This window comes from Anoplopoma fimbria, chromosome 7 (genome assembly GCF_027596085.1).
Source record: "Anoplopoma fimbria isolate UVic2021 breed Golden Eagle Sablefish chromosome 7, Afim_UVic_2022, whole genome shotgun sequence".
NCBI classification, from domain to species: domain Eukaryota; kingdom Metazoa; phylum Chordata; class Actinopteri; order Perciformes; family Anoplopomatidae; genus Anoplopoma; species Anoplopoma fimbria.
The window spans coordinates 1,001,420-1,016,314 of NC_072455.1; the positions used below are offsets into that span (position 1 = coordinate 1,001,420).

General features: G+C 34.9%; 3 protein-coding genes across 3 annotated transcripts in view; all 3 read left to right on the forward strand.

Moving 5' to 3' along the window:
• LOC129093265 (lecithin retinol acyltransferase-like) overlaps nt 1–809 on the forward strand; it is a 4,613-nt gene extending 3,804 nt beyond the window's left edge. The window contains exon 2 of the mRNA XM_054601222.1: nt 1–809. This exon is cut by the window's left edge and continues 138 nt beyond it. Coding sequence (XP_054457197.1) covers nt 1–15 — 15 coding nt within the window. The 3' untranslated portion in view covers nt 16–809.
• Nucleotides 810–3,279: 2,470 nt separating this feature from the next.
• lratb.2 (lecithin retinol acyltransferase b, tandem duplicate 2) lies at nt 3,280–6,771 on the forward strand. Its single transcript, XM_054601929.1, has 5 exons — nt 3,280–3,494; nt 4,033–4,138; nt 4,761–4,835; nt 5,503–5,655; nt 6,559–6,771. The coding sequence occupies exons 1-5, from the start codon at nt 3,280–3,282 to the stop codon at nt 6,712–6,714; spliced, it is 705 nt and encodes a 234-aa protein (XP_054457904.1). The 3' UTR covers nt 6,715–6,771.
• A 138-nt stretch (nt 6,772–6,909) lies between these two features.
• Nucleotides 6,910–14,582, forward strand: LOC129093808 (zinc finger protein 436-like). The gene is made up of 7 exons (XM_054601930.1): nt 6,910–7,062; nt 9,175–9,396; nt 10,561–10,597; nt 11,808–11,968; nt 12,202–12,299; nt 12,853–12,979; nt 13,352–14,582. Exons 1-7 carry the CDS (start codon nt 6,910–6,912, stop codon nt 14,237–14,239), a joined length of 1,686 nt encoding a protein of 561 aa, XP_054457905.1. The 3' UTR covers nt 14,240–14,582.
• Nucleotides 14,583–14,895: the final 313 nt, after the last annotated feature.

A 14,895-nucleotide genomic window follows, 5' to 3' on the forward strand; every position in this document is an offset into this window, starting at 1 on the left:
TGGATGGCCAGCTAGAAGCTCCTGGACGACGTTCATCCACCCTCTGTGTTTGAGCCTCACCGCTGGTTCGAACACAGGCCGAGCCGCCATGTTGGAAGACAGACAGACAGGAAGTAGTCATCTGCAAACAAGTTGACTGTCTATTAACGCACTGAGGACTCTAGCAGGAGCTGCACCGGTAGTTATGCTTTTTTGTATATATTTTCTGTTTGATTTGAGTGAACAGAAGAAGAACAGGGAAGTTAGCATTAGCAACATTAGCAATCTATTAAAAGAAAGACATTTAAATGGCACAAAAAGGACAAAAACAAACTGTTTGATTGACAGGTGTTGTTTTGAGCGCTTAGCAACAAAGTCAACTTTAAAAATCCGTTAAATGCTCCATAAACTGTGGCGTTAAGAGATCAAAGATCATTTAAGAATTTATTGTGTTTTACTGAAGCTACAGGTTTTATTTTGAAGGAGCCATTGAGGAAATGTCATTCATTGCCAGCTTCCTCCAGAGCTTCTAACTGCGTCTCATGATCTTGAAAAACCTGGAAAAACGTGTTTTTCTTACTACTTCCAAAGTCAGTAATGATCACAAAACACTTCTTACACGTTCACACTGAAACTCTAACTCTGATGCGGCCATCTTGACTGTAGTTTTTTTTATGTCAGCCCCTCTGCTGAAGCTCTTCTTGTAAATATCTGTAGATATCCTTCACAGACTGATTGTTCTCTAACAGTCAAAACCTTTGAACAGAATTTATTTTTTAAGACGCTGTAACACTTTATATGTGTTTTTTTTATGTAAATAAAATGTGTGAATTGAATTCTTGAGATTTCTGGTGTTTCTTTTTTTGGTCAACTGAAATTATTTTACATATATATTTAAATTCATCATCATAAGAGCATCGTCGTGAATACTGTTACTAAGATGTGGAGCTTGTTTTGAATTTCTATTTTTTCTCTGTTAATCAAACTATTAATTCTTCAAAACTTTACCTTCATTTTGACAAAATGATGAGCTTGTTTTTGTTAAAAAAGTGAAAATCTATTTTAATTCAAATTTAACGTCGGATATTAAAATCAGGCTAAAAAAAGGAAAAAAACAAGTAAATTATAAGTAACAGATTTAATTATTGAGTTAATAAATATATAAATATATATATTTTTAAGGTTTTTAAGAATTTTACGGTCTTTCTCATAGAAACATTCAGAACAGTCGTCCAGTGATCTTTGACCTTTACCTCCCTCTGCTGGCAGACTGGAAGAACTACAACAACATCAACACATCTCCAGTAGAAGGACTCCTCCCAGCTCCACCTCACCTCCTTCATCTCAGGCCCACCTTCCCTCCTCCCACTTTCCTCCTTCCAAACCCTTTCAAGTTCCATCCTCCCAACCTCCCTCCTCTCAGATCCTACCTCCTAGCTCCAACCTCCCTCCTCCCTCCTCCCAGTTCCCTCCTCTTAGATGCCTCCTCCTGACTCCCAGCTCCACCTTCCCTCCTCTCAGCTCCCATCTCCATCTTTACAACCTCCCTCCTCCCAAGTCTTACCTCCTAGCTCCCCTTTCCCTCACTCCATCCTCCTCCCAGCTCCACCTTCCCTCATCCCAGTCCCACCTCCTAGCTCCACCCTCCCTCACCCAAGCTTCCTCCTCTCAGCTCATTTCCGTTAAGTGAGATTTAAGGTGAGAAACTTTCCACCATGAAGCTCAAACATCACAATGAAAAAACACAGAAGAAGAAAAACTTAAATATTGCAGTATTGACGAGTGTGTACTCATCAACCAGTAGAAGTATCTGAAATACTGCATTCCTCATGATGCAGGTATTCATTCTGTAATCTGTATTGTGTTTCGTTCTCTGCGTCGCTGCTGTTGGGAAACAGTTTGTGAAATAAATCAATGGTCCCATAAAGTTGCTTAATTACAATAATCCGGATGTTTGAGCAGCTCCATTGTTTTGAGGGTTTATGAGTCACTGGAATTATTTCTGTGAGAAAACGAGTCCAACGAGCTGAAAGAAATCTGCTTCCTGTTTCTACTTTAAGCAAATTTGCAGTTTTTTTTTGATTAACAGAATAAAAATACACTGAGAAGAGTTAAAGAGTATTTAATTAAATGTGTTTCTTTGTGTAGCTTTGGATTGTTTGTGTGTTTCTCTTTTTTTTAACCAGATCTCATTTCTTTGTTGTCAAAACCTGACGCCTACATTACCCACAATGCAACTTCCTTATGCTATTATATATAATCAAAAAGCAATATTTCATCAACTGTACATGTTAATGAAAGTGTCTAAAGCTGTCGGAGAGAAGTAGTGCAGTAAAAAGTACAATATTTCCCTGTAAATGTCGGAGAATAAGTACAAGTACCTCAAAATGACAATACAATACTTGAGTAAATGTACTTAGTTACATGTCATAGACTTTTGTCATTAACCATCTTTATACTCCATTTAAACTATTTAATCAAAAGTCGAGTTAAATCACAAACAGCAGAGACAGTTACACCATCAATAATCAATAATTAAATATATTAAGATTAAGTATAAGCTACACATCTTCAAGTACATTAAATATAATAGAAACCTTAAAATAGAAAGTACTGGATGATCGATTTAAAAAGACTAATTATTAATGTAACATTCAGTCAGGAGAAACCAAACCACTGTTTTAAACGAGATGACATCTTTTTTAATAAACAGTGTGAATGAAGGAACCTCAACCCAAAGCTGGAACGTACATTTACTCACGTACAGTATTTGAGTACAATTTAAGGTACTTTTTCCATTTTCTGCTACTTTATACTTCTGCTCTACTACATATCAAAGGGAAATATTGTACTTATTACTCCACTACATTTATTTAAATAGTTTAGTTATTTATTATTATTTAGTTACTTTGCAGATTCCGATTATTAGTGATAGAAAATATTATCACAAAAGAAATCCATGTTTTATTATTGATATATTATTGATGCAATAAATTCACAAGCATCCCAGCAGAATATAGTTTTTATAAGAAATAATAACAATAATTATGATGAACTAATATCTATATTTAATTTCTTGTATTTTATACTGAAGAGGATCGTTTTCAAACATGAGAACTTTTACTTTTTTGTACTTTAAGTATATTTTGACGCAAATACTTTTTGTCCACATTTGTTGGCAAAATCTCAACAATGCTGATCCAGGACCAGTCTGAGTCGCCCTCACTAATCCCCCCCCCAGATCAGAACCACCTATAAGGAGACGACTTCCCTCTCCTTCCTCTTCCTCTTCCTCTCGCCATGTTCCCTCTGCAGCTGCTCGCTCTGCTCTTCATCTCCACGCCGACACCCGACACAAGAGAGGAGACGAGGAAGAGGAGGGAGGAGGGGGAGGCAGACGGACGGACGGGGGGGAGGAAGGACAGGAGGTGTGAGAGGAGTCTGAGGAGAGGAGACCTGCTGGAGGTCCCGAGGACTCTGTTCACCCACTTTGGGATTTACCTCGGGGGGGGAAGGTGAGCGAGAAAAACAAGTTTAGAGATGAAGTTTAAAATATGAAAACTTCATTTAATTCTATGTCGCCTGTTTCCTTTCCTCTGTTCTGTCCTTTCCTTTCCTCCATCCTAATGACATCACTTCTCTCCTTTCCGTCATTTCCTTTCTTTTCATTATCTCTCTCCTATGTCTCCTCTTTCCTTGCCTTTCCTTTCATTTCCATCCTCTTTCCTATGTCTCCTGTTTCACTTCTATTTATTTCCTTTCCTTTCCTTTCTCCTATGTCACGTCTTTCCTTTCATTCAATACTTCTGTCTTCCTTTCCTTTCTGTTTTCCTCTTGACCCTCCTTTTTCTTTTCCTCTCTTTCCCTTCACTACCTCCTATGTCCTCTCCTTTCCCTTCCTATCTCCTATGTCCTCTCCTTCCTTCACTATCTCCTATGTCCTCTCCTTTCCCTTCACTACCTCCTATGTCCTCTCCTTCCTTCACTATCTCCTATGTCCTCTCCTTTCCCTTCCTATCTCCTATGTCCTCTCCTTTCCTTTGCTCTCTCCAGAGTCGCTCACTTCATCCCTGACATCATGCCTGTCGTCTCCAGTGACCAGAGCAGAATCAATGAGATGGTCACCAACAGCAGGCTGCTACTGGGAGTACTGGCCAAGGTAGCAGAGCTCCCATTAAGCCACAGAATCCTCTTTATCTCTCTGAGCGTCACAGTAAAGAAACCTTTATGTTAGCCGCACTGAAGAGCAGAACAACACCTTTAAACGCTGCATCCTTGCTTTCTGTGGGTCCAGCTCCATTTCCTGTTTCACAACTTTATTTAAACAAATTGTTCAAGACAACAACTTTCTATGGATGTGAAGCTTTTCTGTGAGTCCATCAACAGTGTGCAGGAAGAACTCAGATCCTTTAAAGAAGCTTCATTAAAGTCAAAACATCATTTTAAAAAAGGAGGAAAACTGAATGTCGTCAAAAAGTTTCTTTTGGTTCAAACTTTTTTTTTCATGGTTTCAGATGTTTAATGGGGGAAAATACAAATTAACAATTTACGAACTAACGAAATTACGAACTTACTAACTAGCTAAGTAAAGAAGTTATGAAATTACGAACTAATAAACTTACGAACTTGCAAACTTATAAACTAACAAAATGACCAACTTATGAATTTATGAGCCAATCAAACTTACTTACTAACAAACTAACAAACTTACGAACCTACGAACTAACTAACTGATCGATAAGGTATGATAATAATAATGTGTTCTCCTCTGGGCTCCTCAGCGTGGCAGTGTGAGGACGGACTCTCTGGAGGACTTCGCGTACGGATCAGAGATCCTCGTCAACACTCTGGACCAGGTGAGAAACCACATCGCTGCTCATGTCGGGTTTTACTTCAAGTTTCTGGAAGTAAACTAAGGAAAAAAAACACAGATAAACCAACAAAGAAAACATTCTGAACCACAAAGTAGATAAAAACCAGTGTACTACTTTTAAACATTGTCATATTTCTATATTTATACTTCAGTAAAACTTAAAGTAAAAGTAAACGTATTCCACTACAAGTAAAATACCTGAACACAAACTATCCCTGTACTTAAGTATAAGTATTGCAGTAATAAGATACTGCAGTAATATTGTAGTAGTATGTGATGTAGTTAAAGTATTTAAAGTAAAAGTACTCTTGATACAGTTTTATGTTCTTATAAAGTATTATTATAAAGTATTATTCTGTTTTTTCTTATACTAATGAATACAAGTAAGATCTTTTCAAAGTTTAAGATACTTTGTGTACTTTGGGTAGATTAGCAGATAGTACTGCAATGTTTCATGTGTACAAGTGTCAGATACATGTAGTGGTCTAAGAAGTATTTGTGTATAAAGTGGCAGAAAGTGGACCCAATGACTTTGTACTCTGAGTACGGTTCTGAGTATCTATAGTAACACCCCACCACTGAGTACTGCCAGTAGTACTTGTAGTAGTTCTCGTACTTTAACCCAGTTACCTGTCCTCCCCTCCGTCCAGGTGTGCAGCCGGCCGGCGCTGCAGGCGGAGGAGGTGGCGCGGCGGGCGGAGCGGCTCCGGGGTCACGTGTCCTACAGTCTGCTGTGGTTCAACTGTGAACACTACGTCATGTACTGCCGCTACGCCACCGTCACCAGCTACCAGACCTTCCAGGTATCGAACACGATCACACTGAAGGAGAATCAGAGAGTTATAATATATACACCTAAAATATATGATGTGGTGTAGATCAGTGGGAGGAAAGGGGTACGTACTGTATATACTGTGTATACTTTACTATATATAATGTATATAATGTACTGTATATATTGATTGTAGTACATACTGTATTGCTTGTACTGTATATGCTATATATACTGAACTGTTTATACTGTATATACTGTACTGTATATATTGTATATACTCTACTGTTTGTGGTGTATATACAGTATATATTATACTGTATATACTGTTTGTACTGTACACACCATATATACTGTACTGTTTCTAATGTATATACTACACTGTATATACTGTACTGTTTATACTGTATATATATACACTTTATTGTATAAACTATACAGCAGATACTATATATATACTGTATATACTGTACATAAAGTACAGTATATACAGTATATTTACTGTATATACTGTACTGTATATATTGTATATTTACTGTATATACTGTACTGTATATATTGTATATTTACTGTATATACTGTACTGTATATATTGTCCAGCAGCAGTCTGACCTTTAGCTGTGAGCGTTTTATTTGCTGCTGCGTATTAAAACTGATCCCAGATCAGTTTTAATCGGGTTAAGCCTCTCTGCTGCAGAAACAGTCGAGTTCAATGAAAGCTTTATTGTTTCTCTCAGCTGACGATTGTTTTCATTACAGCTTTTCATTACACAGGTGATTAAAAATGTGACGGAAAATAAAGGTGAAAGAAGAAACTCTGATTTTAGATTTTATGGAGGAGTTTAGAAGTTTAAGAGTTACATTTAAAGCTGACTTTTCCAAGAGAAGTGTCCTAGTAACTCAACATGTGGAAATTCTTCTTCTTCTTCGTCAGTTCTGTAAGACGACTAGGAAGCTGCTGTTGAACCAGCGCGTTGCCAAGGCGACGGCGGTGATGGGGTTGTGCCTGCTGCTCCACCTCAGGGTCGTGACCTTCTGCTCCACCTTGCTGGTCGTCCTGCTGCCCTTCCTCATCTGGATGGCCGCCTGAATAATAAAGATCAGTAGAAATATATGTAAACAATGACATGATAATAAATAATAAAAACTGTATTTTTGAGTTTGTGGTATTTGCTTTGCTGCTATAATCATAAATGTTCTGTTATTCTGTTTATTAAAAAGAAACATACACAGGTGTGCTTGATGTATTTATGAAAGTGTGTCCTGACAAAGGTCCACAGTAGGGATGTCCCGATCCGATATTTGGATCGGATCGGCCGCCGATATTAGCAAAAAAATGCATATCAATAACGGATCGGCCTGCACGGGAAAATCCCGATCCGGACTCCCGATCCAGTTTGTTTTCAAAACTCCGGTCCGTGTTTTCGAGCGCACCAATGTAGGTAATCCATTCCAGTTTTTTTCAGCTTTTCCCCCCAAATCCGGTCCGCGTTGTTCAGCACACCTAGTGACCTGTCCAGCATCGTGCATGTCCCACTAAGGATTTAAAGTTATCGATAAAAATGTCAGCTGTGTGGGATTATTTTACCCTAAAAAACGAAAAAGACGAACAGGCGGAGTGCAATACTTGCCACAACAAAGTCAAGCGTGGTGGTAAAGCAGTAAGACATTTTAATACGACCAACCTGATCAAGCATTTAGCGAAATACCACCAAAAACAACATGAAGCGTTTCTAAAGAAAACCGAAGACAAGAAAAGGAAAGGTCCTACACAACCAACACTGGCAGAAACGTTTGCAAAGCGTGACAAACTGCCACAAAACAGTGCCAAAGCCCAGGGAATAACAAGAGTTATTGCCGAGGAGATAATACTGGATGACGAGCCACTATCTCTCGTGAGTAAAGTCGGGTTTAGACGCAGCATCGAACACCTTGAACCACGGTACAATATGCCCAACCACAAAATATGGTACAATAAAGTGCCCAGCCAAAATAAGCCTTTAATTATATCGGTATCGGATCGGAAGTGCAAAAAGCTGGATCGGGACATCCCTAGTCCACAGACTGAAAGGGCAAGATATGAGATCAAGAAGGGGAATTTATATTTCTCTCATATTTCTTTAATTTATAAAAAGTTAACATACTTTTATCTAATTTTATTTTAATTATTTATAATATTCATGTTATTTTCATTATTTTATTAAAAAAAATGTTTTTTTAATTTTGTATATATTATAATATATTTATTTTTTTTTTTTTTTTTTAAATATTATATAAATATTTTTTCATTATTATTGTAAATTGAAATTTAATTTTTTTGTATTATTTAAAAAAAATATATATATATATATTTTTAATTTAGTACTATTTAAAATTTGTTGTTTTTTAACTAAAGTTTTTTTCTTTGCTTTATCAATTTAAATCTGGAACTTTAAAAAACAAAACAGTGCATAAAAATAAATAGGGCAAGATATAAGGTCCAATTTATATATCTCTCATATTTTTTTATTTATTAAAAATGTAATGTTATTTAATTTAATATAATTAAAATATATATATATATCTTTTATATCTTTTATTTGTTTCAATTTTTTTATTTAGTATTATTAAAAATGTGTTTTTTAATTATTATTATTATTTTTAAAATATTTTTAATTATTATCTTTTAATTATTATTATTTAAAAAATAAATTATATAGTTTTTGTTTCAATTTTTTTATTTTGTATTATTTAAAATGTGTTTTTTTAAAGATTTTATTTTAGATGTGCTGGGTTTTATTTTCATTTCTTTTATTTAATTTTCTTCTCGCGTCCTCCATGCCGTTACTCCTCCGGTACTGCAGGTGGCGTCCTTTCATCATTTCTAAATTTATTTAAAATGTAATGTAATTTAATTTAAAAAGATATATTTTTCATTATTATTATTATTATTATGGAAAATAAATTATTCATTTTTGTTTCAATTTTTTTATTTAAGATTATTAAAAATAATAATAATAAATATTATCATTATTATTTTTTAATATCCATCCATTCCATCCATTTTCCGTAACCTGCTTATCCAGTTAAGGGTCGCAGGGTATTTTTAATATTCTTTATATTTATTTTATTATTAAAAGAAAAAGATTTGAATGAAAAAATATGTGTTTTTTTAAGATTTTATTTTAAATGTGCTGTATTATATTTAAATATTATTATAAATGTTCTTCTCGCGTCCTCCATGCCGTTACTCCCGGTACTGCAGGTGGCGTCCTTTCATCATTTTTAAATTTATTTAAAATGTAATGTAATTTAATTTAAAAAGATATATTTTTCATTATTATTATTATTATTATTTTGGAAAATAAATTATTCATTTTTGTTTCAATTTTTTTTATTTAAGATTATTAAAAATAATAATACATATTATTATTATTGTTTTTAATATTCTTTATATTTATTTTATTATTTAAAAAAATCATATGTTTTTTAGATGTGCTGCATTATGTTTAAATATTATTATTAGTTCTCTTCTCGTGTCCTCCATGCTGTTACTCCTCCGGTCCTGCAGGTGGCGTCTTGCAGTTTGCAGTCCTCCAATGAACCAACGAAGAAGAAGCAGGATCAACAACACAGAACCAAGATGGCGGCCTCCACTCGCTCCGCGTCTAAGGCGGAGATGCTGCGGGGACTCGTAGCCGACAAGCTGTCCACGGCCGCGCAGGAGATCTTCGCCGTGGTGGAGAGCACCGTGTCCGGCTACGAGGAGGAGGCGTCGGGCCTGAGGAGGGAGGTGGAGCGGCAGAGGAGGCTGCTGGAGCTGCTGCTGCCGCCGGACATCAAGGAGGAGGCCACATCCGGGGACTCCGCGTCACACGTGACGTCACCGCTCACCTGGATCAAAGAGGAGGCGACAGGTGAGAGGGCTGCTTTAACGACATCCGGGGACTCTGCGTCACACGTGACGTCATCACGCACAGTAGTAGTTATATTTATGACGTCAGTACTTTTACTGTGTTTAGTGGACTTTTACTTCAGTAGGATTTGAAATGTCATTTTTATTAACCTACTTTTACGAGTATTATTTTATTTATTTTATTTATTTTATTTATTTTATTTATTTTATTTATTTTATTTATTTTATTTATTTTATTTTATTAAATGTATTTATTATTTATTTTATTAAATGTATTTATTATTTATTCTATTCCTATTTTTCTTTTTAATTTATTTAATTTATTTAATTAAATTCATTTTTTTAACTCTTATTTTATTTTATTTATTTTATTAAATTTAATGCATTTGTTTATAATTTAAATCTTAATTATTTATTCATTAAAAAAATATTTAATTTATTCATTTTTATTCTTATTTTTGTTTTTCATTTTGTTTTTGTTTTAATTTATTTTATTACATTTTTTTATTCTTATTTCATTTTTTGTTTTTGTTTTAATTGTATTAATTTAAATTGTATTTTATTACATTTTAATTGTAATTTTTTTATTCAGTATTTTTTATTTTTTTTGTTTTATTTTCTTTCTTTAATTTGAAATTATTTACTTTTAGTTTTCATAAGTTGCACTGCATACAATCTTTAACATAAGCAGGATTTTAAATGTCTTTTTTTTAAACGTTTTTTTAAAGTATTACATTGTCGTACAAGTACTCAAGTAAAGTATCTGAGTACTACTTCTTCCAACACTGGAATAATTTAGTGATTTTAATGTGTATTTTTATACACTATAGTGATGACGGAGAGGATATTTAAAAATCTATTTCGTGTTTCCATTTATTATGAACATTTAATAGTGTTTTAGAAAATGAAATGTATTATTAAATGAAATTTTTCACTGAATAAAATAAATAAAGAAAACATCTCTTTTGGATCCAGATGATCAGTTTCCTGTCAGTCAGCCGGCTGGAGGAGGAGGAGGAGGAGGAGGAGGAGGAGGAAGAACCTCCTGAAGAGGAAGAGAAGTACTCGTATGAGCTGAGTACGTCTTTAAATCTTCTTTAAAAATAATTAATAAAGTTATTTAGTCAGCTGGTTTTAGTTTTCTGACACAACAATTCATAAAGGAAAAATATATCGACACATAAAACATAAAACAATCACTTCATTATTTACTTCATTTATTTAAATAATACTTCTCGTATATACTCAACTGTCTAACTATCTAGGCTATTAATATTATAATTATTATTATAATAATAATTATATTATAATAATTATTTATATTTTTATAATTATTATTATATTATTATTATTATTATCATTATTATCATTATTATCATAATTAGCAAGCTCCTGTTAGTATAACAATTAGTGAACTGTCATAACCTTTTTTATTTATTATGTATACATTTTTATAACTTTATTTAAATGTGTTATTATTATTGTTATTAATCGCGAGGTCCTTTAAGTTAAACAATTAGTGAACTGTTTGTCATAACATTTTTTAAAATTTATTATGTATATATTTTTATAACTTTTCTAAAAAGAACATTGTTAATATTATTATTATTATTATTATTATTATTATTATTATTATTATTATAAGCATGCTTCTCTTACTAAAACAATTAGTTCACTTTTATTATACTATTTTTTAACTTGTGAATGTGTTTTCTTAACCTGCTCTTTTTATTAATGGAATATGATTTTACAGGTCAGAAGAATCAAATATCCCGACGACGGCTGTGATGTTTGTTTATAATAAAATAAGTTTTTGATTCTCTTTATTTGTAGCAATAAAAATGTTCCAAAATGATGTGAAATTGCACATTTTTGGGTCAAAAACCTTCAGATATTTCTTGAGGGAGTTCCACCAATTAAACTTTATTAACACATTATGTGCATGACACAAAAATATCAATCAATCAATCAATCAATCAATCAATTATATATGAGGCTGGTATTTGATCAGGGTGTGTTGGTATTTCACATGTCGAGATAAAACACAAACATTTTTCTACTTTTAATACTTTAAGGACATTTTCCTGACTTTACTAACGTACTTTTACTGAAGTAATATTTTCAATGCAGTACTTTTTAGAGTGAAGTATTAGTACTTCTACTTCAGTAAAGGATCTAAATACTTCCTCCAAGAAAAAACACAAAGTTTAAAAAAAAAAATGAACAAAGTTTAATTGATGCAAAATCAAAATGTTGACTCTTTTTATTTCTTTGTTCTTTTTATTCAGGCGTTGAGGACTCAGGGAGTCGGGACGTCTTCGGCCACGCTGAGGAAGAGGAGGGTGAAGAAGAAGAGGAGGAGTCAGCTGAGGACCCGGTTCAGAGCACCAGTCTGGATCAGGAGGATCCGAGGGACCCGGATCATCAGAGACCGTCTGTGGAGAGGAGGGTAACACACCAATGAGCCCCTTTAACTCTTCATCTGGTTGACATGTTCCTTCATCACCATCAACACGGTTTGAAGGAAGAAGCTTCCGTCACGTGATGAAGACTGAAGAAGACTGTGAGATGCAGACAGAAGATCCAAATAGATCCTAAACTGGACCTTTTTTAGCTCCCAATGGTCAAATTTAACACCTGTACATTTACACATTTAAAAAGTCAACTTTTGATTTCTTTCAGGCAGCAAAGAACACGGAGGAAGATCTTCCTCCTCAGATAAAAGAAGAAGACGACGACAGCGGTGATGAAAGAATCGATGAAAACCGTCCGCATGCGAGGTGAGTCGACAAAAAGACATCGTGCTTTATGTTTTTATTAACTTGACCAAAGGTCAACGGACTGAGAGCTTAGTCATTAAAAAACCTGCACTTTACAATTCTTTTGTTTGTAGATTTTTGCGTTCATTGAATAAAATAATAAACATAATTATGGCAACGTTTAAGAACAAAAAATTTTTTTTTTTTTTTTTATTCTTTAATTTAATTAAAAAAGACTGCACTTTTTCCATTTATTTTATTCTTTTGGATTCAATGAAGAAAATAGTAAATATGAATATGGCAGCGTATTAAAAGGAGATTTGTTTAGATTTCTGAAATCTCTTTTTTTCTTTTAATTTAGTTTTGTAAGCTTCACTTACAAAACTAAATTAAAATTAAAAATAAAAGTCTGCTGCAACTTATTGGTCTATGAACTGATTATTGTTGAGCGGAGGATTAAGGTGAAGTTAGACATCAGGGTTGTGCCAAACACGAGTGTTTTTAAAGTAAAGGTTACAGTGTTTTTAAAACAGAGATATTATTTCATGGTTTCTGTTCCTCTTGTGTCCCGTAGTGCCGATGACGAGATTTCCGGGGAGTCGTTCTGTTCTATAAAGGAAGTCCACTCTCTCTCTGTGACGGAGAGAACATCAGCCGATCTTCATCAGAGTGAAGGTTTAGGGGAGGATTCAGTGTTCAAGGTGAAGGATTCTGGTTCACAGTCAATAATAATGATGTCGGAGTTATAATACATGAGAGTGTGCAGATTATTTATGAAGAAGTTTCTCTCCTGTCCGGGCTCAAAAAAAGTCATAATTAAAATGTTTAATATAATTATTATTACATAGAGAAAGAAAAAAGACTGACATATTTTTTGGTCTATTAAATGATCCACAAATTTAATTATTTTTTATTTTTTGAGAATCGTTTAAATTTCCGAAGACATAATTTGAGAAGAAACAGTTTGTTTGTAGTCCATTACAAAAATGTGAAAGAGGAAAATTAATGATCACAGTTTATATTCAATAGAAACACTGAAGGTAATCTCCCTGTCTGTCTCTCTGTTGCTATAGAAACCGAGAGGAGGAGCAGGACCCAAGAAGCACAGCTGTCAGCACTGTGACAAGTCCTTCACCACATCGAGATATTTAAAGATTCACGAGAGAGCCCACTTTGGAGAGAAACCGTACAGCTGTGACAAATGTGGGAAAGCTTTCACCACTCCGTTTGACCTGAAGAGACACCAGCGCGTTCACACTCGAGAGAAACTACATGGCTGCGATCAATGTGGAAAAACTTTTTTCGATCAAAGTAGCCTTAAAGCCCACCAGCGCACGCATACTGGAGAGAAACCGTATCAGTGTGAACAGTGTGGGAAAGCGTTCACTCAGTTGGCGCAGTTAAAAATCCACAAACGCAGCCACACGGGAGAGAGACCGTACAGCTGTGACCAATGCGAGAAAGTTTTCGCAACTCAAGGTGTCCTGAGGATCCACAGACGCATTCACTCCGGAGAGAAACCGCACAGATGTGATCACTGCGGGAAGGCTTGCACTACAGCAAGCGACCTTAAAATCCACCAACGCATTCACACTGGAGAGAAACCCTACAGTTGTGATCAGTGTGAGAAAACTTGCACCACTCTGGGACACTTGAAAATCCACAGACGAGTTCACACTGGAGAGAAACCATACGGCTGTGATCAGTGTGGGAAAGCTTTCACTACTGCAAGTAACCTGAAAATCCACCACCGCAGTCACACTGGAGAGAAACCCTACAGCTGTGAGTACTGTGAGAAAACGTTCACCATTTCAGCGCTCCTGAAAATCCACAGACGAGTTCACACTGGAGAGAAACCGTACAGCTGCGATCAATGTGGGAAAGCTTTCACCACGCAAGGTAATCTGAAAAGCCACGAACGTGTTCACGTCGGGGAGAAACCATACGGCTTGAATCAGTGAGGAAAAACTTCACATTTTGATGGTAGAAACCTGAAAGGACACCAAACATAACATGAGTGTAATAATTGTTATTTTAAATTTGTGGTATTTGCTGTGCTAATATAACATAACATGTACTGTAATACATATTGGCTACACATTTTAATAACCTATATGCTAAAGACTAAAACTACAGTTTTGAACTACATTTCCCATGTATACTTGCTTGACAAAGCACAGAACTGCATGATGTAAATAGGTTCGTTTGAGTTGAACTGTGCCTTGAAAGAGGACGAGAGCAGCGGCAGCAGCACAGGGTGTCCTGTTCATTACGTCTGTAGGCTACCTGTAGTTTACAGACTACCTGTAGTTTATAGACTACCTGTAGTTTGTAGGTTACCTGTAGCTTATAGACTACGTTTGTAGACTACCTGTAGTTTATAGACTACGTTTGTAGACTACCTGTAGTTTATAGACTACGTTTGTAGGCTACCTGTAGTTTACAGACTACCTGTAGTTTATAGACTACCTGTAGTTTATAGACTACCTGTAGTTTACGTTTGTAGACTACCTGTAGTTTATAGACTACGTTTATAGGCTACCTGTAGTTTATAGACTACCTGTAGTTTATAGACTACCTGTAGTTCATAGACTACGTTTGTAGGCTACCTGTAGTT